Source organism: Nannospalax galili, unplaced genomic scaffold, assembly GCF_000622305.1.
Source record: "Nannospalax galili isolate Female #2095 unplaced genomic scaffold, S.galili_v1.0 scaffold182, whole genome shotgun sequence".
Lineage (NCBI taxonomy): Eukaryota > Metazoa > Chordata > Mammalia > Rodentia > Spalacidae > Nannospalax > Nannospalax galili.
In genome coordinates, this window is record NW_008348662.1 from 2761118 (window position 1) to 2786547 (window position 25430).

The following is a 25430-nucleotide window of genomic DNA, read 5'->3' on the forward strand; positions in this document are numbered from 1 at the left end:
TCTATGCCTTGTGCAATGGTTACACAAATTTAAAGATGTGATAAAATATATGGAACTCTGCAGCCAAAATCTCTTACTAAATATGAAGCTTTTTTGAGACAGGGTCTTACTATGTAGCCCCAGCTAGCTTGGAACTTGCTATGAAGACCAGGCTACCATGCCTGACCTATTGTAGGTTAATTTTAAAATCTAACAAATGTAGAGTATATGTCATCAGCATCACATTACCTAGGTGAAACTGGGCAGGGACTCTTATCTAGAAGCCCCTCGCCCCTTTGCAACCCCTGAGACAAGTGCTGGGGCTGACACTGGAGGGCAGTGCGGGCACTGGTGTGCTCTCCATGGAGGTTGATCCTTCCTGTGTCTGCCCACTTTCCCCTGAGTTTTTTTTCCCTCTGCCTTTTCCTGGTGTCTTGACCAGATCCTGTCACATCAACAGCTTGTTTCAGACGGTCAAATGCTCTGCTCAGGTGGTGGGATCTCATTTTATGGTTTGGAGGGTTCCTCAAAGCTGATTGTGCACAAAAGTAGCTGAACAAGAGACAAATCAGGTTTGGCCTGGCTGGGATGAAACCCAGATCTTTATAGCAGCTAACACTCTAGGATGTGGAGCAGCCTAGGTTGGATTCCTCCTGTGCCCTTTGCCACAATACTGGTCCTCAGCTTCTACAGTTTCTCTGTCTCGCAGAGCTTTACCTGCAAGATGCCCCGGTTCCTCTCAGTTTGGCACAGCTCTGGTAGTAATGACAGATTCTAGAGCTCTGCTCCATATGACATGAAGCATTCTTTCAGAGGGAAAGGTACTCTAAACTCATAGTGTTCAGCTCCCTGGAGATGGGAAGTTCAGAGGCAGGAAGTACCATAAGCAATTCTGAAGAATCTGGACCAGGAGGTTAATGGTGCTTGGGGTAGTAGTATCAGTCTCAGTGTGAGAGCAGCTGGAGTCGGAAGGCTCCAGTAAGGTTGAGCCACCATGGCTCCTCTTCTTCTTCACCCTCTTCAGCCTGTCAGGAATCTGATACTCTGACAAAAAGGTGGCTTCATCAACCACACATCTTCACTGACTTTCTCTGCCCAATGGTCTTTCAGTGTCATCCGACTCCACTGTCCACCACACCACATTCTTGCTCACCACCATGGCTGTGACATGGCCTTCATACTATCCTTGTCCATACATGCCTCTGAGTACAACCCTTTATCTTTCTGCACCCCCTCGGGGTCTGCTGGGTCCTCTGCCCCTGAACAATCTGAGAGCTCACTTGCTTTCTCCCTTTCCTTCTTCACAGTAAACTTGCCGCTCCTGCACCTCGTCTTCCTCCTTTCAGCTTCTTCCTAGACAGAAACCACAAGACTCCGGAGGTTGCTAGCGAGTGGTTAACAGGTAGATCTCTTGACCACTGGAATCTTGAAGGTCTTGATGGGAGTGTTGGCAAGCTTTGGGGTGTCTCAAGTGGCTAGAGCAGCCTGGATGTACTAGCCTTTATTTGGGGTGCTAGAGAAGGTGGCTTTGGGGCTCTACTGATGATGGGAGCCTTTTAGAGCTGGCTTTGGAGCTTGTAAATACGGGATCTGCTCAGAGCATTCTTTATCACTGAAGATAAAGGGTATGATGGGAGGCCGAGGTCTCCATGTAGGTTCCTGGGGAGAGGTCATTGGTGGTCACTTCCTTCAAGTCAATTTGGGAGTTGAATGAATTTGGCTTGCTAAGGGCCTCCTGCTTCTGCTGCTGGTCCGTTTCTCTGTCAACTGCTGCTGCTTCTTTTCCTGTCTTTGGGTCCATTCTTAATGTCCCCGGGGGAGTCTTCTGTGTCTGCTCAAAAGCCTCACACCAGTCCTACTCAGAATCACAGTTCCTGGAGCAAAGCCAGCTGTCAGGGTAATCTTTTCCTACTGAACTAAGATGGAAGGGGCAGGATTCCACTTCAGACACAAATCACTGTGGATAATAGTGGGGATTTTCATAGTCCTCCAGCATTTGAAATGTATAGTTCACTGGATGGGAGCTGGTCCAGTTGACAGAGAGATAGTCAACCTCATCCCAGAACTTGAAGATTCCCCTCTTGGCAATGCAGTGTCCTTCTAGTACTGTGCCAAGTGTACCTTCATTGCCCATAGCAGGTGCTGGTACTCCTTGGCACCACCAAAGTCCTGCTTATTGTGTGGAGGCTTGAGGACTAAGTAGGGTACATGAAAAACCCCAACAACCCCACTTGCCAAGCCTGCTTCCAGCCCCGTACCCACTGTCTCACATCTTGATCAGACACCTTCAATTGCAGATGAACATGCCATTCCGTGTTCAGTATTGAACACTGCCCCCCCCCAACAAAATCTAGATTCTTAGTTTCTTTGGGTCCTCGCTACATGGCATCCTTGATCCTTGACATCAGTGTCTCTGCACGGGGTGATGGCTGTATTCTATACCTGCCACAATGTGATCTTAGAGCCCTGTGCAAAGTTTCCACATATACTTCTAATGTCTGGGCTTTGCACCCTGCCTCCTGAGTCTTCTCGTCAGCAGTCCCTACTGTGTGTTCTGCTTTCTTCACCTCCTGCTCTGCCCAGGTCTTGAGATGGCTTGACATATACTTGTACATAAAGGCAGCAAGAGAGACACTTGGTCTGTACCTTGGGCCCATGGATGAAGATGTTCATCTGGGGATCAGTGTCAAGCCTGGCAGGGTAGGTACACAAGGAGTACCACTCTGGCTTCATGCCCTTTGGGGAGGTCACTGCCATCTGGATATCTTTTGGATTTGTCATTATGTCTGACTCGGATTCTCTGTTGTCTATGAGCTTAAGATTAAAGATGATCACTAGTGTTCTTGGGCAACAGAAACCCTTTCTCTCTGCCAGCCAGCCCTGGCTCACCCCCACACCACTGGTGGCCCTGGAGCTCTCAGATTCTCTGGGCTGTAGGCTGAAAGACAACTCACCATTATTCTTAGGAATCTTCATGAACTAGGTCATCACTTCTTCCTCAGTGTGGAAGACAGAATGTTTATAGATGAATTCTGCCTCAGTGGTAAATTTCTGTGATAGGTTTTGGTGTCTGAACATTCTAGGGTCATTATAAGGATGAAAAAACTCAGTGGAGTCATGTATCACTGTCCAATGGAGACAGGCTCTGAGAAATGCATCATTAGGTGATTTCATCTTTGCAAACATCATAGATTATACTATGCAAACTTGGATGGCGTAAGCTACTGCACACCTACGCTATATATATATATATATATAGAGAGAGAGAGAGAGAGAGAGAGAGAGCCACAATGAACCAAACAATATGAAACTGAGTCAATCACAAGAGAAAATGGTGTCTTCAAGAAACTCAGTTAACAAGAGGCTCCTGCTTCCAGCTTAACATGCGCACTGTTTTTCAGTAAACATGTTTTAGGAAATAGGCATATACTCCACAATAACAATAAAAAACACAATATAGTAAATATATAAATCAGTAACACAATCTTGTATTGTCTCCATCAAATATTATGTACGATACATGCGTATATGCCTACATTCTTGGATGATAGTGCACAATAGGTTTGTTTATCCCCATGTTTCTATAATCACGAGTTATACATTGTGACATTGTGAGGTTACGAGCAACAGAAATTGCCCTGCTCTGTTAAAATCTTATGGTTCCACTGTTGTGCGTGTGGTCTGTTACTGACTTAAATGTTGTTAGGTAGCATGTAACTATGTATACAAAGCACCACATGGTGTCTATTAGGCAGCAAGTGCCCAGCAAATGGGGCCTATGTAACCAGACTCAAATTTCCCAAGACCCCAGTGATGGACATTTCACAAAAAACACCTGGGATCTTTTCTTTTAACAGAAGGAAGACTGTATTTTGACTAATGTTCTGGAGGGAGAATACATAGTGTTATAGGAGTCGTGGTGACAAGTGGCTAGAGCAGGAAATTGAGACATCACATCATCAACCATGCATAGAAGTAGATAAAGGACTGGAATTGGGGTGAAGCCATGAACTCTCTATGCATCCCTTAGTGAAGTACTTCCTCCGGTGGGGTCCACCTCCTGAAGGTTTCATGATGTCCCCAAATAGCGCCACCAACCAGTGATCAAGTATTTAAATACCTGAGTCAGTGGGGAATGTTTCTTTTCCAAACCACTGCCTCAGCCTCCTTTGTTGCATCCTGGGACCTTTTGAGTCCTGCATTCAAAAATGAAAGGATGGACTGAAGAGATGACTCAGTGGTTAAGAGCATTGGCTGCTCTTGCAGAAGACTTGGGTTCGATTCCCAGCACCCACATAGTAGCTAACAACTGTCCTCTGCAGGCATTGCTTGAAACCAGTGCACTTACATACATGTAGGCAATACACTTGTACACATAAAATAAAAATAATAAATAAAATATTTTTTAAAAACCAAAATCAAAAATAAAAGGGTGAGATTCCTAAGAGCACATGTTAACACATGGGCACAGCTGCTCTTCTGTTCTCTCTCTCCCTCCCTCTCTCTCTCTCTCTCTCTCTCTCTCTCTCTCTCCCCTACAGGGCACAGCTGCTCTTCTGTTCTCTCTCTCTCTCTCTTTCTCTCTCTCTCTCTCTCTCTCTCTGCCTCTCTCTCTCAGAAGGCAACCCAATTGTTTGTAAAAACAGAAGATTTGAACAGATGACACTTTCCAAAAGGAGATATGAGAATGGCCATTAAGGACACAGAAAGATGTTCAGTATCACTAGTCATCAGAAAAAAAGGCAAACTCATACAATAATAAGGTCATTTCACTCATAAAAATTGATTGACAATCTCAAGTGTTGGCAAAGATGGTACCAACTGGGACTCTCATTTTTTTCTGGTAAAAATGAAAAACAGGTATAGCCAACTTTGTGTAACAATATAGCAGTGTCTTGTAAATTAAACATATAAGTGTCATATGAATGGTTAATTTTAAGCCCCTGTATTTTCCCAAGAGAAACAAATGCCTATGCCTATGTAAAGACATACACATGGATACTTAGAGAAATATTATTTAGATTTGTTGTTGTTCTTAAAAACATATTTATTAATATGTATGTGGAGGTGCACACCATAGCGTGTGTGTGGAAGGCAGAGGACAACTCCTGAGAGTTGGCTCTCCACCTCCACCATGTAGATTCTTGGAATCAAACTCAGGTCATCAGGCTTGGCAGAAAGAGCCTTTACCTGCTAAACTGTCTCACCAGCCCCAATTCTTAATACTTTCAAACTAGGGACAACCCAAAGGCTGTGGCACATCCATACAATGGTGTACTAGAAGGCAGAAAATGTACCTGCTAATACGTACAACACAGATGATTCTCAAAAACTTTACATTAAGTGAGGATCAAATACTCCCCTATGAGTCCGTTTATGTGAAATTCTAGCAAATGCAGCCCTAAGTGGCTGTGGTTGAGGGAAACCAAAACAAGAAGAAGGGGAAAGACCCTAGAACAAAGCAGTGAAACTGTCTCTCTTGATTTAGTTGTCACACAATTACTAGAAATCACACTTAAAATGGATGAATTTCATGGAATGCAAATCATGCCTTTGAAAAACCCCAGAGTCTGAGTTTTCAAGTGTCATTCAACCTGTTGTTCCAGGACCTTGACATTAGCAGACCCCATTACTGGAAACAAGGTCATCCCAGGCTCTTGGCTTCCTCTTGCCTCAGAGCTGCAGATCCAGCTGACATTGACCGATTTCCAGTGCATACCACAGCGCGTCCCAGGCAGAAGCCGGTGGAAACAAGCTTGTGTTCCTGTCACTAATGATAAGAGCCTCCATCAGATTCTCTGCCAGGCCATGGTCGTCATCATTACACCCATTGAAGATGAGAACAGAGCAATAATGAGCTGGGTGTTATCAGCTCACAAATAATTTATAATGGGCAAACTAGGACAAGAGCAGAGCTTTTTATGGCTAAGGAGGTTGCCTGTCACTCTTTAAAATCTAGGCTAAAAATGATTTATAATCCATAGGCAGCCACTCAGAAAATGAAAAGGTTCTTCTCTCGCATGAGTTTGAATGCTGTGTCTTTTACCCTGAGCTAGCAATGAGGCGCCTCCACATCTCATCACGCCTGCCGCCAGCCTGTGATGTGAGCGACTACACAGGAATATAGTGGCATAGCTAGGAATGAAGCTTTTGTAGGAATCACTTAGTCCAAAGCCCAAGAACAAGCAAGAAGGAGGCAGAAGTCAGAAGAAGGAAAAGACCCTTAGGGAATATTGGTGACCATGCACTTGAGATGAACTTTGAGAACTGTAATATGACCAGGAAATAGCCCGACCTAAGATAGAATCAGTGTAGCTGAACTGTAAATATGTGTTGAAGTTATGTGTATATCGTAAATAGAGGCAAACAGTGGTCACAAGCATGGTAGCATCTGGAGAAAGGATATCTGGAATGTATTTTTATGTTTTCATGGGCCATTTGGGGAAACAAGGTCTTTATTGATACTGATACCTATCAATATTGGTACCTCTCCCAAGAGAGGTGGTACTGCCCACCAGCATCTTCTGTACTGACTACACATTGACCAACCACTTCATGGGGAGGAATTAACTCCTCCAGGATCTATAACCCCAGATCCTAGGGTACTTGGACCAACAAGGGCATCATGTATGGTGGCTAATCCTCAGTGGCTCCTGTTCCCTCTCAGTGAGCTGGCTTTCTGTGATAGGTCCATCTTGGGTATACTTGGGGCAACTTTCTCAATCACAGATCACCTTGGAGTAAGTTGATTATTGACAAGGTGCTTCGGTATCGTTGAGGACCAAGACTCTCCAGCAGTGCTGCTTCTTGGGTTTCCTTGGGGATGGGCTCCCTCTATGACACGTTCCTTATTCCATTCATTAGAGCAATGCCGGAGCTCAGACTCCTCCTTTTAATTCCTACAAAATCTGGAGTTCTTCCAAGGAGCATTGGGCGCTTGGGAAAGGTTCCCTTCCTCAAACTGAGTAGCTTTGCTTTCATCTCTTTTACAGATACACAGTGTAGGGTGGCCTTTTGAGAATAGCCTTCGTCTTGTAAAGCAATTTGAAAATCACAGGAAAAACTGAGTGGAAAGTACAGAGATTTCCCATACAGCCTGCCCCACATACACATAGCTGCTGTCTCTGTGGACACCCCCACCTGAGTGGTCCCCTTGTTACAGTTGGCAAGACTTGTTGACACAGTTTGCATTAAGATTCCTTCTTGGCGCTGCACATCCTGTGGGTTTGGACATGTGCCTGCCACAGCAGCATCAGAAACAGCAGTTCCACCAGCCTTGAGATCCTCTGTGCTCTGCCCGTGCATCCCTCACTGTAACCCATATTCAGCCACGCTCATTTTACCGTCTCTATAGTTTCACTTTTTCCAGAATCACACCATATGTGGCTTTTGCTCACTGGTTCCTTTGATTTAGTAATATGCATTCGTGTTTCTACCACGTCATGTTGAATAATGCTCAAGTTTCCACTGCTCATAGCAATTTGACAGGACAGCAGGGCCTGTCATACATCATCCCGAGACTGCACGGCTCACAGACTGCACCAAGACAGCCTTGTCTTTTCAATGGGATGGTGGTTCTTGGGGCAAGGGCCAGGACATATGCCTGGTTGACACATTCAGGATACCGGGCCATGCCTCATGACTGGGCTAGATGCATGGACTGGAGGAGATAGGATGGAGCCCTGGCAGGGGTTCTAAGAGTAAATCAAGGTGAACAGCATGCCATTTGCTCTCTGGAACATAAAGCTCTATGAAGGTGGAGAGACAGTGTCTGGCAGTGGAGTTACACTGTGTAAGGTTTGCATGTGAGTCAGAGCTTGCTTATTATTAATGCTGTCTCTCTTTGAGGCCAAAAGTCTAGCAAAACATTTCTTCACCATTACTCAGCTCTGCAAAGTGGCTAACATTACCCCCCTGAAAGGCTTTTTGATCAGGTGATCTCAGTAGAACATGCTCTAAGAGACTACATCTTGTTTCATAACACAGCTCTTACGAAGTGAGATGTTCTAGTAACCTACACGCGTGTGTCTTTCCAGAGCTTCTCGAAACAAGTCTGAGAAGAAGCGTCGGGACCAGTTCAATGTTCTCATCAAAGAGCTTAGCTCCATGCTCCCAGGCAACACTCGGAAAATGGACAAGACCACTGTGCTGGAAAAGGTCATCGGGTTCTTACAGAAACACAATGGTAAAGGTTGCGCCTCTCTCTCCATCTCTGATCCCCCCTGCCTGTCCCATAGGTGATGAGTTCATCAGGCAGGGTGTCCTGGTTCCCCTCATCACTCATGCACTGTCCTTTAGAGGCTGCATACCTTCCGAAATGGCCCCATGTCCAAGAGGTTGGGGAGAAGAGAGTCATATCCCAAATTGCTTTATCAGCCTGAAGGGAGACCTGAGAGCAGCCTCGCAGACGGCCCCAGTCCGAACCACCATGTGTTTGTTTTTATTATAAACCCCTGACGCACCCAGGGACCTGCCCCTTTCTGTCTAGTTCTGCTTCCCCAAAACATGACATCTGTTCTGACTCCCAGTACCACAGGTTGTTTGTACCCCTTGGGACCTTAGTTGGACAGAACTGTGTGTTATGCTTTTGCAGTTCATTCGTGTTCTTCCAGTGCCTGCCTGGTTCATTTCCATTGGCAGATGCTATTCTACCACATGAGGGTACCACTGGAAGTCATTTTTGAACTTGTGTCTTTCTCAGACCATCTTCTCTCAAATGCTCTTACCTCTTAGTGCTGATGAAACCTACCCTACCATTCACTTTGAATAATTAAGTCAGAGAATATTAAAAGGATTCAGGAGCTAGTCACAAGCCAGAAGAGCAGAATTCTTTCTGACTTAACTGTGACACCAAATATAATAAAATCAGAAAAGTCAGAGTCATTGAGGACATAATTACAGTCCTGGGCCTAGTCTGATGCTTCTTTCTCCTGAATTGTTCTTAGACAAGATGAGTTCTCAGCACAAGGCACTTTCTGGAACATGGGAAAGTTTCATTAAATGTGTTATTCTTCTGTTATGTCTATGAAAATTGCATGTACCTTGTCACAGCCTGACAGAGACATGCTGCCCTTTAGATGTCTAGAAAAGAGGAAGGAACATGTTAATTGCTTTTGTTAAAAACCAAGGACAACCACACAAACTGAATTGCAATAGCCATCACCCCAATAATTTAATCAGAGTACTTCTAATTCTAAGTAATGATTTAGCCAAGTGAAATAGCAGGTTGATTTGATTGCCAAGATATTTTGTACAAATTACTCAAACTAGGTCAGTACTAGAGAGAAGCAGGACAGCTGTTAAATAGGACAGCTGGGATCAAGGTCATCATGTGACATTTTTGCTAGTCTCTGTCCACTGTGGAGTTACCAAATTCTCTCATCTGGACTCTGGAAAGGCCAGATCAGCATAAATACAGTTTCCTAACTCCAGAACGCCTCTCTGGCCTCGCCTTTCTCACGAGATGAAGGTCTGTCTACATGACCTGCCTGAATGCAGTCAGGATCCCTGCAGTATTCCCCAGACAGAATAAAAAGGGGGTCCACAACAGGTTTCATGCAGAAATAGAGTTCTCACTCTGAAGTTTTATTTAAAGCTAAAAACAAATACAGTCACTTTACATGTCTCCCAAATGCACATGAACTCCACAGGGACAGGACACAGAGTGAAACAGTGATACTTCACATCAATTCAGGGCTCCCTGTGAGCGATGCTGTCCTTCACCCCTCTAAGTTTCACAGCAGCACTCTGAATAAGTTTCAGTGCATAAGAGAAACAACTGAGGCACAAGAGATTACCTCACTCAGCAGAGTAGGACAGCCAGGAACATTCGGACTCTAAATCCAGCAGCCTGTCTGCAGAGCCTTGTTTGGTTTGGGTTTGGGTTTTGGCTTTGATTTGGTTTGGGTTGGGTGTTTGTTTCTTTGTTTGTTTGTTTCTTTGTTTGTTTTAAGACAGGGTCTCCCTGTAGCTACAGCTGACCTCGAACTCACTATATAGACCACGCCGGCCTCTATCTCCCAGACATCCTCCTGCCTTTGCCTCCCAAGTGATGGGGTTTAAAGGTGTGCACCACCACGCCCAGTTTAGAACCCCGTTTTTAATACCACCTTCTACCACTTCTGTACCAAGAGGGACACATGTATCTCCTGGAGAGATTTATGTCATAGCTACACTCTAAGCTGTGCATTAGTGTATCTGTTTAGGCCATTGCTTCTCAATCTTAGCTGCCCATTAGAATCACCCAAGGAACTTTAAAAAAATGCATTTAACCCAGTAACACCCCATGGATCGATACATCAGGATCTGGATCCCCAGCAATGTGCCTGTTTATGCCAACTAAATCGGGGAGTGCTATTTGGCAGGGGGAGAGGTGGTAATGCATATTCATGCACATATACATGTGTGTGGGCTACAGATGCATGTATTTTGCATATATGTGGAGGCCAGAGGACAACCTCAGGTCTTATTCCTCAGATGTTCACCATTTTTTTTATTTGAGTCCGGGTTTCTCACTGGCCTGGAACTTGCCAAGTAAACCACTTTCTTTGGCCAGCAAGCCACAGGAATCTGACTGTACCTATCTCCCTCGGATTAGGTCACAAGCACATGTCACCACACATGCCTTTTTTTTTTTTTTTTTTTTTTTTTTTTTTTTTTTTTTTTACGTGAATTCTGACATAGAACTAAGGTCTTTGTGCTTGCAAGGCAAGAAATTCACCAACTGTGCTAGCTTCCCCCCACCCCATTACTAGTTTTTCAGGAATTTTGTTGTTGTTTTGCAAACTGATTGACTCACATGGGTAATTTGAAATCAGCCATTGTATTTACATGAAAATGAGCAAATACTCCAGACTGAGAGGCCTTTTGTTTTGGGTGTAGATAGCCTTTCTGCCGGTAGACTACTAAGGCCTGACATCAGTATTCATTTTTAAATATTTTATTTATTATTTTTATTTTATGTGTATGAGTGTATTGCCTGCATGTATGTTAAGTGCACCCTTGTCATGCAATGCCCAAGGAGGTCCGAAGAAGAAGTCAGATTCCCCTGGAACTGGAGATAGGGATGGTTGTTAGCTGCCATGTGAGTGCTGGGAACCAGACCTGGGTGGGTCCTATGCAAGAGCAGCCAGTGTTCTTAACTGCTGAGCTATCTCTTCAGCCCTGACATCAGCATTTTTAGAGCTCCCAGGTTATTCCCATGTACAGGCAGAACACACATGTTCTGCCTGCTGGCCGAAAGCACACAGGATAAGAAAAAATTATTAAGTTCAAATTGAGATATGATTATTTAGTTCTTTCCTCAGAAATCATCCATGTAGCCCTATTTTCTCAGCTTGGGAGGTAAATCTTGATTCTAGAATATGTATGCATTCTCTTTGAAGAATCCAAATCAAAATAGGACTCTGACCGTGGTTCTTTGTGGTGAGCTTTTGTGCCAACAGTGGCTCTTATAAGACAGAAGCCTCTAAATTCTATCAGTGACACAGGACAATGAACGTCTTCCACTCTGCCATCTAAGCACTAGTCAGGCTCAGACTGGCCTACATGTTATTCTCCTCCTGTATATGAAGCCAGTGAAGTGTAATTTTTCCCCAACATCAAGTTCCATTCCTCCTGTGAGCCTCTTTACTACGGCTGTCTTTGTGGATGGAAGTGGGTGAGTGGTACACCTTGGAAGTCATTTGAAGGCGGAGGGTAGAAAATAAATATTCTAATTAACCACCAATCATACCCCCCCAAAATTCTACTCCATTAAAACTGGTAATTGTACAACACTCACCACCCATGGGCTGCTGGCACTCCTGAACAAACAGTGTATGCTTAGGCTATATGCAGTCAAAGAAAAGTGGAAAACGTGGAGGAAAAGCTGCTTCTAGGTATGTAACTGCACATGTCTACTTGTTCTACAGCATGCATTTTGGCATATCTCTTTGTTTCTCCTGCCTTCCACCTATAGCTCATGATATCAGTCCCATCATATGCCAACAGATTTTTGTTATATAGTCTTCACCTATACACATGCACTCACATTTATATGTGTATTTCTCAGTAAGCTTATTAAATACTACATTTCCCTTTGGTTTTTCACACCACTTAAGCATTATTTATCTCTCACCTTTATAGCCCTCTCTCCTCCCTCTCCATTTAAAGTAACCTCCATTTTTCCCATCCCCCCATGATATTGTCTGTCTCCTAGCCCCCTCTCTAGACCTCTATCCCTTCTCTCACCATTGTTCCTTTCCATTTTCCTGGCTCCTGTGATTATAGCAGGATATATATTCAAATCTAAAGGTTTGGACTAGAATCTACAAATGAAAGAGAACATGTGTCACTTGTTTATCTGAGTCTGGGCTACCTCATGCTGTACAGGACTGTCCTACAGACAGATGCCATCTCCCTAAGGTCAGCTGTGCCCACTTGCTTAAGATCATCATAGCTGGGCTTGGCTGTTCAGACCTCCTCCCCCTTGCATGGAAGGAGGGACAGGGAGACTCAGAGACCCTCACCTAAGAGTTCAGCCACACCTCCCAACCCCCAATTAAAGATTCTGCTCTACTTGTAAGTGGCCTGGGTGATGGGCTAGAATATATAAGCTGGGGAAGGCTAGAGGAGGCTCTCATCAATTTGCATGGCTATGAGGAAGCCACCAACCATGCTCAGTGAAGAGTGTGCGGTGTGGCCTCAGGGGGAGAGCACCCACACTCCTGTAAGTAAACCCTCACATACTGCTCTGTAAGTAAGCCCAATAAACTCATTGGTTTCCCCAGAGTGCACTTTGGTGAAAGTGTGCCTCAAGGGAGGAAGGGGTGAGCATTGTTTACATTCCTCCCCCAGAGAAGGAATTTTAGCAACACCTCACTTAGTATAACAGTTTCTACTTCCATCCATTTACCTGCAAATTTCGTGATTTCCTTTTTCTTTACTGCTGCATAGTAAGTAACATACACATTTATACACTCCAGTATGTAAATGTACCACATTTTCATTATCCATTCATCCACTGAGGAACATTTAAGTTGTTTCCATTTCCTAGATATTATGAAAACAGCAGCAATAAATATAGTTGGGCAAGTATCTCTATAGTAGGATAGGGAGTCCTTTGGGTATATGCTGAGGAGTGGTACAGCTGGATTGCAAGCTGCACCAGTTTGCAGTCCCACCAGCAGTATAAATGAGGGTTCCCCTTTCCCCAGATCTCACCAGGAATTGTTGTCATTTGTTTTCTTGATCTTAGCCATTCCAACCCTGGTAAGATGAAATCTTAAAGTAGTGTAATTTCTATTTTCCTAATTACTAAGGATGTTGAAGACTTTTTAAGATGTTTCTTAATCTTTTTGTTTCTTCTTTTGAGACCTCTGTTCCGATCTGTAGCCAATTTTTCAATCAAGTCATATGTTTTCTTGATTCTTTGTTTTAGTTCTTTGTATGCCCTGGAAATTATTCTTCTATCAGATGTATAGCTGACAAATATTCTCTCCCACTCTATGGGTTCCTTGTCACTTGGTTGTTTCCTTTGCTGTACAGAAGCTTTTTAGTTGAATGAGGTCCCATTTATCAATTGTTGGCCTCAATTCCTGAGTGACTGAGGTCCTATTTAGAAAGTCCTTTTCTGCACCTGTATTTTCTTTAACAGTTCCAGTGTTTCAGGTTTCACACTGAGGTCTTTGATCCATTTAGCGTTGGGTTTTGTGTAGGGTCTAATTCCATTCTTCTACATGTGGAGATCCAATTTTCCCAGTGCCATTTGTTGAAGATGCTGTCTTTCTTTTAGTGTGTGTTCTTGCCACCTTTGTCAAATATCAGGTGGCTGTAATTGCATGTACTCATGTTTGGGTCTTCTATTTTGTTCCATTGATCTACATGTATGTTTTTGCATTAACACCATGTTGTTTTTATTACTATGGCTCTGTAATATAGTTTTAAATCCAGTATGGTAATCTCTCCAGCATTGCTCTTTTTTCTCAGGATTGCTTTGGATATCTGGGGTCTTTTGTGGTTCCATATGCATTTTAGGGTGACTTTTTCTATTTCTGTGAAAAACGTCTTTGGGATTGTGATTGAGATTGCATTGAATCTGTAAATTACTTTGGGTAGGATGGTCATTTATACAATATTAATTTTACCAATCCATGAGCAAGCACAGGAGGTCTTTCCATCATCTAGTGTCTTCCTCAATCTCTAACTTCAAAGTTTGGAAGTTTTCATTGTAGAGATCTTTAATGTCTTTGGTTAGGTTTAGATTCCTAGATTGAGGTGTCCAGCCCTAAGTGACACATCTATAATGCAACCTCTACACCCAAAGCTCAGGGAACATCAAGGAAGAGGGGGCAGAAAGAATAGAAGAGTCAGAGGGACAAGACACATGTTGCTATTTAATGAATTCTAGATGTGATAGGGAAGCTACATCAATGATATCTCCTCAATGTGGTAGTCTAACAGGACCTTCATAATGACAAACACCAGTTGACATGCCCAGGCAGGTAGGGGAATATCACAGGGTCCCACTTCAAGATGAAGAACTACAGGCAATCAATGGATGTTGAGGGAGTTAGAATCAGTTATTTTTCTGGGGACTAGATCCTCATAGATTATCAGCACTAAACACAGGTACAGATGAGCACCACTAACTGAATTCAGTGTATTATATATGTATGTATATATGTCTATTTATAAATGTATGCATGTGTATGTAGCAATAATAATCAAAGAGAACAAGAAATTAAGAGGGAGTGGGGGAATATGGGAGGAATTGAAGGTTGACTGGGGTGATAGAAAGAATGCCAAGATAATACTCAAGTGTGAAATTCTCAAAAAAAATTTTTGAAAAAAGGAAAAACTGCCAGTGGAGGGAGAACTTTGATTTTCCTTCATGATTAAGTTGAATGGGCCTCTATCCAAATGAAATTTGAGCTCCCCAGAAGAACCCTATCTAGACAAACAATCTACAGTTTGATCCTCCTGGTTAGAAGAGTTTTTCAGCTGAGTGTATGTACTAAGGAAAAAAGAGGGTATTTATGGGGTCCATCCCTTTTCTGACGGTGTATTAGTCACTTTTCTGTTGCTATGATAGAAACACCATGACCTGACCAAGGGAATTTATAAAAGGAAGAGTTTATTTAGCTTACGATTCCATATAAACCATGGTGGGGAGGCATGGCAACAGAGGTGGCTGGAGTAGGAGCAGAACCTAAAGTCACATCTTCAAAGGGGCACAGGAAGTAGAGAGTGACTCAAGATCTGGCAAGGCTTAGGAACTCACTAAGTCCGCCCCCAGTGACATACTTCCTCCAGCAAGGCCACACCTTCTAAGACCTCCCAAACCAGTGCTATCAAATGGAGACAAAATATCCAAATACTTGGAGCCTATGGGGGACATTCTCATTCAAACTACCACAGAGGGGTCAGACTATAGCAATCATTTGTGTGATGAACTGGGAGTTCTACCCTCATTCTCTTGCATCAGTCCATGATGAGCTCTGGCTTAGGTTATATAGAGCACCCTCCTTCTGCTTTCCATGATGCATTTCACCACGTGTATCTTGGTGCCCAGCATCATGAGGCAGTCCCACACACTGGCCCTCATCAGGTCTGTGGACTGCCTCACTGCCCATGTGGTTTTTTCTGGGTTCTTTCCTGTGTTAATTGCCAAAGACTCCCAGCAGCTCTCTGTATTCCTTTAAAATCACAAAGGACAAGAAGTCCAATTTTGTCTAACAACAGCAACAATTTTTTCTTTCAGACACTTGGAAGCAAGGCAACTTCCCCGTAGAGCTTGGTGTTTGTCCTAGTTTGTCTCTCCACTGCTGTAACAAAATACTCTGACCAATACCAACTTGGGGAGGAAAGGGTTTATTCAGCTTACATCTCCCAGGTCACAGTTTATCAAGGAGTCCAAGGTAGGAACTCAGGGCAGGAACCTGGAGGCAGAAGCTGGAGCACAGGCCATTGAGGAACACTGCTTACTGGCTTGCTCTGCTAGCCCAAGCTCAGTCTGCTTTCTTATACAACATAGGCCTACCTGCCCAGGGATGGTACCACCCACAGTGGGCCGGGCCCTCCCACATCACTCAACAATCAAGAAGATGCCACAGGTCAGTCCTATGGAGACAATTCCCCAGTTGAGGCTCCCTCAACCCAGGTGTGTCAAGTTGACACTAAAGCTATCCAGCACAGTATGGATAGGGCTGTTGGTGGTGGATGGAATGAGTGAAGGTTTAGTCTCGTGTAGCTCAGCCCTTCACAGCTTCTTTGTTCATGAGTAACTGCTGAATTCATTACTATTGATTCAGATAGAGGATTCTTCCCCTCTCCACAAAAGAGAGATTACCCAAATCACAGGTGCTGTTGGGGTGTCACTCAGTGGCAGCGTGCGTTCTTAGTGTGGGGTAAGGTCCTGGGTTCAGTGCCCAGCACTAAAAGCAAAAATATACAAAGGAGAGGGCCTTGAAATCTCTCCCATTTACAATGGATAGATTATCTGTCTGAACAATCTGCCTTTTTCAGAAAGCTGTTCAACAGGTTAATTTTATCCTCTGAGATGTAAGTAATATATTCTTACATTTTTCTTAACGTAAGTGGAGGAAAATGTTGGTTTAAGGTAGAGAATGAGGAAAGATGTATCTGTCACATTTGTTTTATCTTTTTTTTTTTTTTTTTTGAGACAAGACCTATGCAGCCCTGGTTGGCTGGCACTTACTATCTAGACCAGACTGGCTTTAAACTCACAGAGATTTTCCTGTCTGCTAAGTGCAGGGATTAAAGCTGTGAACCACCATGCCCAACCTATCTGTAATAATCTTATCAGAGATTTAATATCAAAACAAAACATTTTAAGAGTACCAAAGAGCTGGAATATTAAAGAGTCCTGTGTAGAACGGTGGTTATTAAAGTGACAAATGTGAACAGTATCCTTCAGTACTTGATAGTTACATGGAAGAGATAAACTATAGACAAACCGAAAAAAGAAAGTCTTAGGAAAAGTCAGTTCAGGTCTTCAAAGCAATTCAATGGGTGGAGGTCATAGCAGTGGGTAGGAGAGTTCTTCCCTAGCACGTGTGAGGCTGTGCACTGAGCAATGAATATCTGTGTAGCACATTATTATTGTTCTGTAATGATTGGAAAAATGCACATTTTGTCCCATTCTGCATAGCACAGTGAATTAGTACTATAAGCCTAAGATGCTTCTGGAACCTTTTTGTTGTTTCTTTTCTTTGCGGTGCTGGGAATGGCACCCAAGGCCTCACACATGGGAAGCACACACTGCCCCTCTGAGCTCCACCCCAAGCCCTTGGAATTTTGAGGAGCTCAGATATCTGGAGTGTTTTCTTGCTTTGACCATGAAGAAGCAGCTTTAGAAGATGTACCAGCCACACTCCCTTGATAGCTGCCAGCTGCCACTTCCAACTGCTGCAGCCTTGTTGTATAGAAAGTCATGGGCTTCATGGCAGTGGCAGGCTCTATACCTATATCGAGAGTGAAGTATTCTCTTCACACTAGCCTCATGAAAGGGGTGTGACAGAATCAAAAGTGTCCATTATATCCAAAGTCTTTAGTCTTTGAAAATCATGGTAACATATTTCCTGATAGTTTCTTTAATTAAATTATATGCAAGTTTATATGCAAAATTACATAGCAGTGACATGTACTTTGCTCATTAATTACAAATTCGAGGTGCCTTGAACATGAACACTAACATGTGCTTTTATTCCTTTTATTTCTTTTTCTTATTTAGAAGTCTCAGCACAAACAGAAATCTGTGACATTCAGCAAGACTGGAAGCCTTCCTTCCTCAGTAATGAAGAATTCACCCAGCTGATGTTAGAGGTGAAATGCACTTTCAAATTACTCAGTGGGGCTGGGGACAGAGCTGTATTGGGAAAGTTCTTGCATGACATACATAGGGCCCTGGATTCAGATCACCAGCATGATATAAAACCAGGCATGGTGACACATGCCCACTATCCATGCATTTGGGAGGTGGAGGCAGGAGGATTAGAAGTTCAAAGTCATACTCAGCTACAGAGCAAGTTGGGCCACTTAAGCAAGACCTCCCAAACTGGATGTGGTGATATGCTCTCTGTTGCATCAGTGAGCACAGGACAGGCACCAGTCTTTGTCTCCCTATTAGGAACATACCAGGAGTAGGTGGCCGAGGTCTGAGGAAAGAGAAGCAGAATGAAAAGTATGTGACATTTTGCATTTGTCATTGGACTCCTGGAGTCTCCTAGTTAAAATGCATTGATTGTAATTTTCCCCTTAATAAAAAAAAGCTCATTTAAAAAATAAGTCTTTTATCTATTTTTTTATTTTTTATTGAATTTTTGTGATTTTCATACAATATGGGTCTATCCACTGGAGCCTGGCTAACCTACCAAGAGCCCTGTGCCTGAAAGAGACTATCTCTGCCCCTCCCAGCAGCCATTAGTTGCCACAATTTCCTAGATTGGGTTGGGGTTTCTTAGCCACTTCCTGTCTTTGCTGGGATTTTGTCTGGTTTGAGCTTGCATGAGACTTGCACATGCTGTACCATTGCTGTGAATTCGTGGGAAACTGACCAGCCATCTAATAAACTGTTTCCTTGTAGTCATTCACCACCTTTGGCTCTTACAGTCTTTCTGCCTCCTTTTTCACAATGATTCTTGGGAGGCAGGAGTGTGATATAGGTATCCTATTCGGAGATAAGCAGTCTACAACGTCTTGTTCTCTGTAAATTGGCCAGTTATGGGTTTCTATATTAATTACCATCTACTGCATGAGGAAACTCCTCTGGTAAGAGTTAAGAGATGCATTACTCTATAAGTCTAACAATAAGTCATTAGGGGTCAGTTTAATACAATAACTATTTAGCAGAAAACTAGTATTAGGTTCTCCCCTATGCCCTGTGACCTGTCTAGCCTCAGATTCCCAAGCTTATAGTACATTAACATAATGTGGGTATCAGCCATGGTAAGCTGTACTTCCCATCCAGCCCAGGCCCTTCTTGTATAAGATGGCTATGCTCCTTCCTCTGGTTCAGTTGTCAGGTTTGCCTATAGGACTGTGTTTGTAAAAACCTAGCTGATGTGAGCGAATGGCTTCCATACAACATCCTCCTTGTATCTATTACATGAAAGTCCTCAGGGCAGACCAAGTCTTTGCAGAGCATTGGCAGGTGCTCTGACTTCCAACTTGAGTAGAAGTCTGAAGGCGCATGGACAAGACCATGAGGAGGAAGAAAGCACCAGGTATGGGTGTCCAACACTTGACTGGGGAGAACCTAGAACCGGGGCAGGAAAGTTACACAAAAGGAAGTTCTTCCTGGCCATGTGACCATGAGTAGCTCTTGGCTGAGGTTTCAGAGAGTGCCTTCTTAGGATAAATCTTTCCATAGCTCATCTGTGTGCCTATATAGGACTGATGTAAACTTCAATTTACATAGATTAACTATGCAGAAAACAGAAAGTACTGGAATAAGAAAATGCCAGAATAAAGATGTCCAAATATTATGAAACATAAATGCATTAATGAACATTTGCAAAAAAATGAAAGATACTTAACTCTACATGAGAACTATATTTAAAGAAAATACAGAACTTTCTGCAGAAGCAATGTATTTTAAGTATGTTAAATTTAAAACAGCTTGTGAAATGTAATGTTAATTTAATGCATCATTATGTTACTTTACAGACATTGATTTATCTTTTAATTCCTATGGAAAAGGAATTAAAACATATAACCCTGTGGGATCAGTCACTTTTTAAGAGCCCGTAGCACAACATTTTTGTTTTATCCAGTGAGTTTCAAAGTATCAAAAGAATTTCAGAGAAAAAAGCTTCCATGAAGTTAAAAATGGATAAACCTATGCCTGGAAGGAGAAACTAAGATTCAGGAGACCGGGATTTCTAGAAAAATATTTAGATTAATATGGATAATCTTAATGCACCTTATGCAACCGCTCCCAGCACAGAGTCCTTGAAGCAGACAGAACGAAAGACACTGAATAACTTTGATCTGAAATCAAGCCTGGCTATCCAACAGGTCTTGTCCATGAATTGTAGTTCCAAGCTGGATATCTACCAATTAGTATTTCTGATTTATCTCTGGCAATGTTGGGCTTCTCTTCCAACCTGTTTCTCTTCAGTTGAGACAGACCTGGTGTTGAGTGAACAGAATCTTCTGGTTTCTCCTCTCTGATGGTCCAAGCCCTTCAACATGAGCCCCTTCCCAAATGACTTATGGTTGTTTCTTTTTAAGATTTATTTTTGTTTTTATTATATGTATGTATGTGTTTGTGTGTGAATATGTACATGTGAATGCAGGTGCCTCTGGAAGCCAGAGGTATCAGATCCCTTGGAGATGGAATAACAGGCAGTTGTGAACTACCTGACCTGGGTGCTGGGAATGAAACTCAGGTCCTCTGTGCAGTCTTAATCTCTGAGCCATCTCTCATGGAAATTTATAGTAGATCTTGCTCCTAGTGTATATCCCATTTTAGCTACACATCCTTCTCTTTCAGAGAACTCAAAATGGGAGGAAATCTTTACCAGCTATACCTCTGATAGGAGGTTGATGTCTAGAATATATAAAGAACTACAAAAATTAAACACTAAAAATGGGCCAGTGAACTGAACCAACAGTTCTCAAAAGAAGACCCATAAATGGCCAATGAATATTTTAAAAGGTGTTTAATATCCTTAGCCATCAGGGAAGTACAAATTAAAACTATGATGAGATTCCATCTCACCCCACTCAGAATGGCTAACATCCAAAAACCAAATGAGGAACTGGAGAGATGATTCAGCAGTTAAGAACACTGGCTGCTCTTGTAGAGGACCCAGGTTTGGTTTCCAGTACCCACATGGCAGCTCACAACTGTCTAACTGTCAGATCCCCTGGAACTGGAGTTATAAACGGTTGTTAGCTGCCATATGGGTGCTGGGAATCAAACTTGGGTCCTCTGCAAGAGCAGTCAGTGCTCTTAACTGCTGAGCCATCTCTCCAACCCCCAAAATAGATTTTTTAAAGAAAGCAAATGACAATAAACGCTTGTGAGAAAGTGGGAAAGAGAAGCCTTTATGCACCACTGGTGGGAATATAAACTGGTGTGGCCACCATGAAAATCAGTGTGGAGGTTCCTCAAAAAATTGAAAGGAGAACTATCATATGACAGCTATCCTACTCCTGAGTAAATACCTAAAGGACTCAGCATATCACAGAGATACTTGCACACCCATGTTTGTTGCTGCTCTATTCACAATAGCTAAGAAATGGAATGAGCCTAGATGTCCATCACCAGATAAATGCCTAAAGAAAACATTGTACATATATATGCATAAACACAACAGAATTTTGTTCAGCCATAAAAGTTGAAATCATGACATTGCAAGAAAATGAATATTACTAGAGCTTATGCTAGACTCAGACAAAAGACAGCATATTTACTCTTACATGCATACCCTGTTTTACTTGTTTTTTTTAAAAAAAATAATTTATTGAGACTTTCATACAGGCATATAAGCATATAAGGTGTTTTGATCAAATCCATGCCCACTCCCTCTTCTCCAACTCCTCCCATACCTCCCCATCACTTTTTTCTGATAACTTCATGTACTCTTTCTTCTTCTTTTTTTTTAAATGGGGCTCTTTGCCACTCTAATATTCCTCTGTCTGAAGAAGTAACCCTAAAATCTTTAAAGGATTAGATAAAAGCTCCCAAATACTTTTGACATTTTTGGCCTTGGGGACAGAGTATGTTGCTAAGAGGCCCAATGACATTTTGACTTTTAGCCAAGAAACTGGATACTTTTCTTTGGGGTCTTTTTCCCCTAACTGCCTAGCCAATTCCTACCTCCTATTCTTATCACACCATCCTCTGAAGAGGTTACCCAACTTGTTGATAGAGAATTGGGACGCATGTTCCATGCTGAACAGGGACGCAGGGTGAGGCAATTGGGGTACCCCTTCAGCGGGTCTATCTAAAAGACTCCCAAATTGCATAACTCTTATCTGTAGGGGGAAAAGAAAGTCCTTGACTGGTAAATAGGAGATGTGAAGGAGAAGTAAAGGCAAGAATAATTAGCATTACAAATTCGATACAGGGAACTAGAAAAAAGTCTGAACAGGGAAAATTTCAAATGTTCATGAGAGTCCACTGGAATTTCTTGACAAGAGCTTTCAAAAGTATCCCTCTATTGGGTTCCTCCTCATTTTTCTTTTGTCTGCCAAGGCTGGACTCGAGAGTGATGGATTCAGGATTTACTTTCAGGTATTTTGATAGTTGTTGGAGTGGTTAGAATCAGTGTCAGTTCCTTCTCACAAGTGTCTAGATAGGGGGAGAAAACAAATTTAGCCATCATTTTAGAACAAAAGTGGGTTGTCTCCCTTAGCTACAGGTGGGCACTACAGTATTGGAGACCAAGATTTGAAGTCTTACATCTGAGTAGCACTTTCTGATTTAGAACAAAATCATCAATGAGAAATAATTGTCTAAATAACTTTTTATATGGACTTAAGACTAATGTCTGAGACATGTAATCCCTCGAACTCTTAAAAATATATACTGATGACTTTACTTTTTGGTTATACTTTCCTTTTAGGTGTTTAAGACCATACCGTTGGCCCAAATAAATCAATTTATTTTACACTTAAGGTCATTTGAGGATCTGTTCCTCAGGGGTCACATGGGCTTGGGAGGAGCCTCTGGCTCCTTTCTTTTACCAGTTCCATATATGTGAAGATAAGTTAAAGGTCCTACTCGACCATGGCTGGCTTCACTTGGAAACATGGAGGAAATGTTTCCCCTAAGTTGATCCTCCTCCTTGTAGACTGGACACTGGTTCAAGTCCATCTCGTGGGGTCTCCATGGTCTCCCTGAACAAGAAGACAGGTGACTCACCACAGTTACAAAACATTTTGAGAGGTGTTCCAGAGTTCCCTGGAACTTAGTCAACCTTGGAGGGTAAGGGACAAAAACTGTCCTTTAAGTCCCTCTGACCACATTAGTATAGGCCTCAAAGTATGTCCATTAAACATCCAGTAAGGTTGGTTCCACCAGTCTGGTACTTCTTTTTTTTTTTTTTTTTTTTTTTTTTTTTTTTTTTTAAAAAAGTGAGCCCCAGCTGTCCTGGAACTCACTGTGTAGACCAGGCTGGCCTCAAACTCACAGAGATCTGCCTGCCTCTGCCTCCTGGTACGTTTAATTACTATGTGCTATGTAGATAAACCTTGGGTAAAAAACTAACTATTCTCACATAAACCTTGACTAGATATATATTTTGTTCCTTATACTAGATGACCAAACTATAACCTTAGAAATTTCAAGATTATAAGTATATTATTTTTGTCTCATCCTTTATGTATCACAATAAACTGACACAGACCTTCATCATTTTCTTAGGCTTTCTCATTTTTTCTATTTTGGAAAATATCTACATTCCAATATCCTTTTAACATCTTTTACATTCTCATTTTCTTTTTTTAAAACATAATTATGAGACACAATAGCATTAACAAACAAATTTTCCATCTGTTGTTAGAATTCTTTTCCTCGGGATACTAAGCAATGCTTATTCCCTTTTAAGGTTCTAGTGTCAAGCCGAAGTTTGATTAAAGTTTTACTGGGGAACCAATGAATTTACTGAGCTTACCTACCAAGAAAACTGAGGAGTTGCTAAGGTGTATGTATGACCTGAGGTTATGCACACTGGAAAGCCTTTACCCAGCATGGGTCATGCCTTCTCTTCCTAGCCTTCCCCAGATTGTATACTTTAGCCCTCCCCAAATCCAGGAGACCATGTGTGATTAGGGCCAAATTACATACAGTTGGCTGGGAAGAGTGGCTGGGTACTCCAGTGAGGGTCCAATGACCCTGCTTGGCCCTCCTTTAATGAATGAGCACAACCATCAACAAGCCCAATTGTGACGATGTTTAGTGATCAGGCACAGGTGAAGTCGTGATGATGATAGTTATTTCACACAGAAGAGACTGCTGTATAGCATCATCTTATTGAAAGGACCTGGAATTTAAAAGAATTTGGTGCTATGATCCACATATGAGGGAAAACATACATCCTTTGTTTTTCTGAGTCTGTGTTACTTCACTTAGTATAACAGTTTCTAGATCCATCCATTCACCTGCAAATTTCATTATTTCATCTTTCTTTACTGCTGAATAGAACTCCATTGTGTAAATATACCACATTTTCGTTAACCACTTGTCAGTTGAGGGACACTTAGGTTGCTTCCATCTCTTAGCTATTGTGAAAAGAGCAGCAACAAACATGGTTGTACAAGTGTCTCTACAATAGGATGCCTTTGGGTTCATGCCAAGGAGTGGTATAACCAGCACATATGGCAGTTTCATTTTTAGGTTTTTGAATTGTCCACACTGCTTTCCATAGGGTTGCATGAGTTTTCAATCCCACCATCAGTGAATGAGTGTTCCCCTTTCTCTACATCCTCACCAGCATTTGGTATCATTTGTCCTCTTGATCCGAGCCAGTCTGGTTGGGTAAGGTGATACCTTATGGTGATTTCAATTTGCATTTCCCTAATTACTAAAGATGCTGAACAATTTTTGAAAAGTTTCTTAGCCATCTTTTTCTCTTCCTTTGAGAAGTCTCTGTTTAGATCATTGGCTCATCTTTTAATTGGGTCATTTGTTTTCTTCTGTTTTTTTGAATTCTTTATGTATTCTGGATGTTAAACCTCTGTCAGATGTGTCACTGGTGAAGATTTTTTTTCCCATTCTGTAAGTTTTCTCTTAACTTTTTTGATTGTTTCTTTTGCTGTACAGAAGCTTTTTGGTTTAATGAGGTCCCATTTGTCTATGGCTGACCTTAACTCCTGAGCAACTTCTGTACGATTTAGAAAATCCTTTCCTACACCTATATCTTATCAATTACTGCCAATATTTTCTTCTAATAGTTTCAGGGTTTCCAGTTTCACATTGAGGTCTTTGATCCATTTGGAGTTGACATTTGTGCAAGGTGAAAGTTAAGGATCTAGTTTCATTCTTCTATAGATGGAGATCCAGTTTTGCCAGCACCATTTGTTGAACATGCTGTCTTTCCTCCATTGTGTGTTCTTGGCACTTTTGTCAAATACCAGGTGGCTGAAATTGCATGTACTCAGGTTGGGGTCTTCAATGATGTGCCATTGATCTATGTGTCTATTTTTGTGCCAGTATCATGCTGTTTTTAATACTATAGCTCTGTAGTATACTTTGAGATCTGGTATAGTAATCCCCCCAGTGTTGCTCTTTGTGCTCAGGATTGCTTTGGCTATCCGGGGTCTTTTGTGCCTCCATATGAATCTAAGGATGCATTTTTCTAATTCTATGAAGTATGTCATAGAGATTTTGATTAGGATTGCATTTAACCTATATATTGCTTTTGGTAGGATGGTCATTTTCACAATATTAATTCTTCCAGTCCATGAACATGGGAGGTCCTTCCATCTCTTGGTATCTT

At 42.2% G+C, this 25430-nt stretch overlaps 1 protein-coding gene and 1 pseudogene across 5 annotated transcripts in view; one reads left to right on the forward strand and one right to left on the reverse strand.

Annotated features, from left to right (window-relative positions):
* Npas2 (neuronal PAS domain protein 2) overlaps nucleotides 1–25430 on the forward strand; it is a 189872-nt gene that overhangs the window by 96495 nt on the left and 67947 nt on the right. For all 5 annotated transcript variants that reach the window (XM_008845876.3, XM_029569735.1, XM_029569737.1 and 2 more), the window contains 2 exons: nucleotides 8016–8164; nucleotides 17714–17805. In XM_008845876.3, coding sequence (XP_008844098.1) covers nucleotides 8016–8164; nucleotides 17714–17805 — 241 coding nt within the window. The remainder of the gene's footprint in view (nucleotides 1–8015; nucleotides 8165–17713; nucleotides 17806–25430) is intronic.
* LOC115072468 lies at nucleotides 1455–3057 on the reverse strand (annotated as a pseudogene).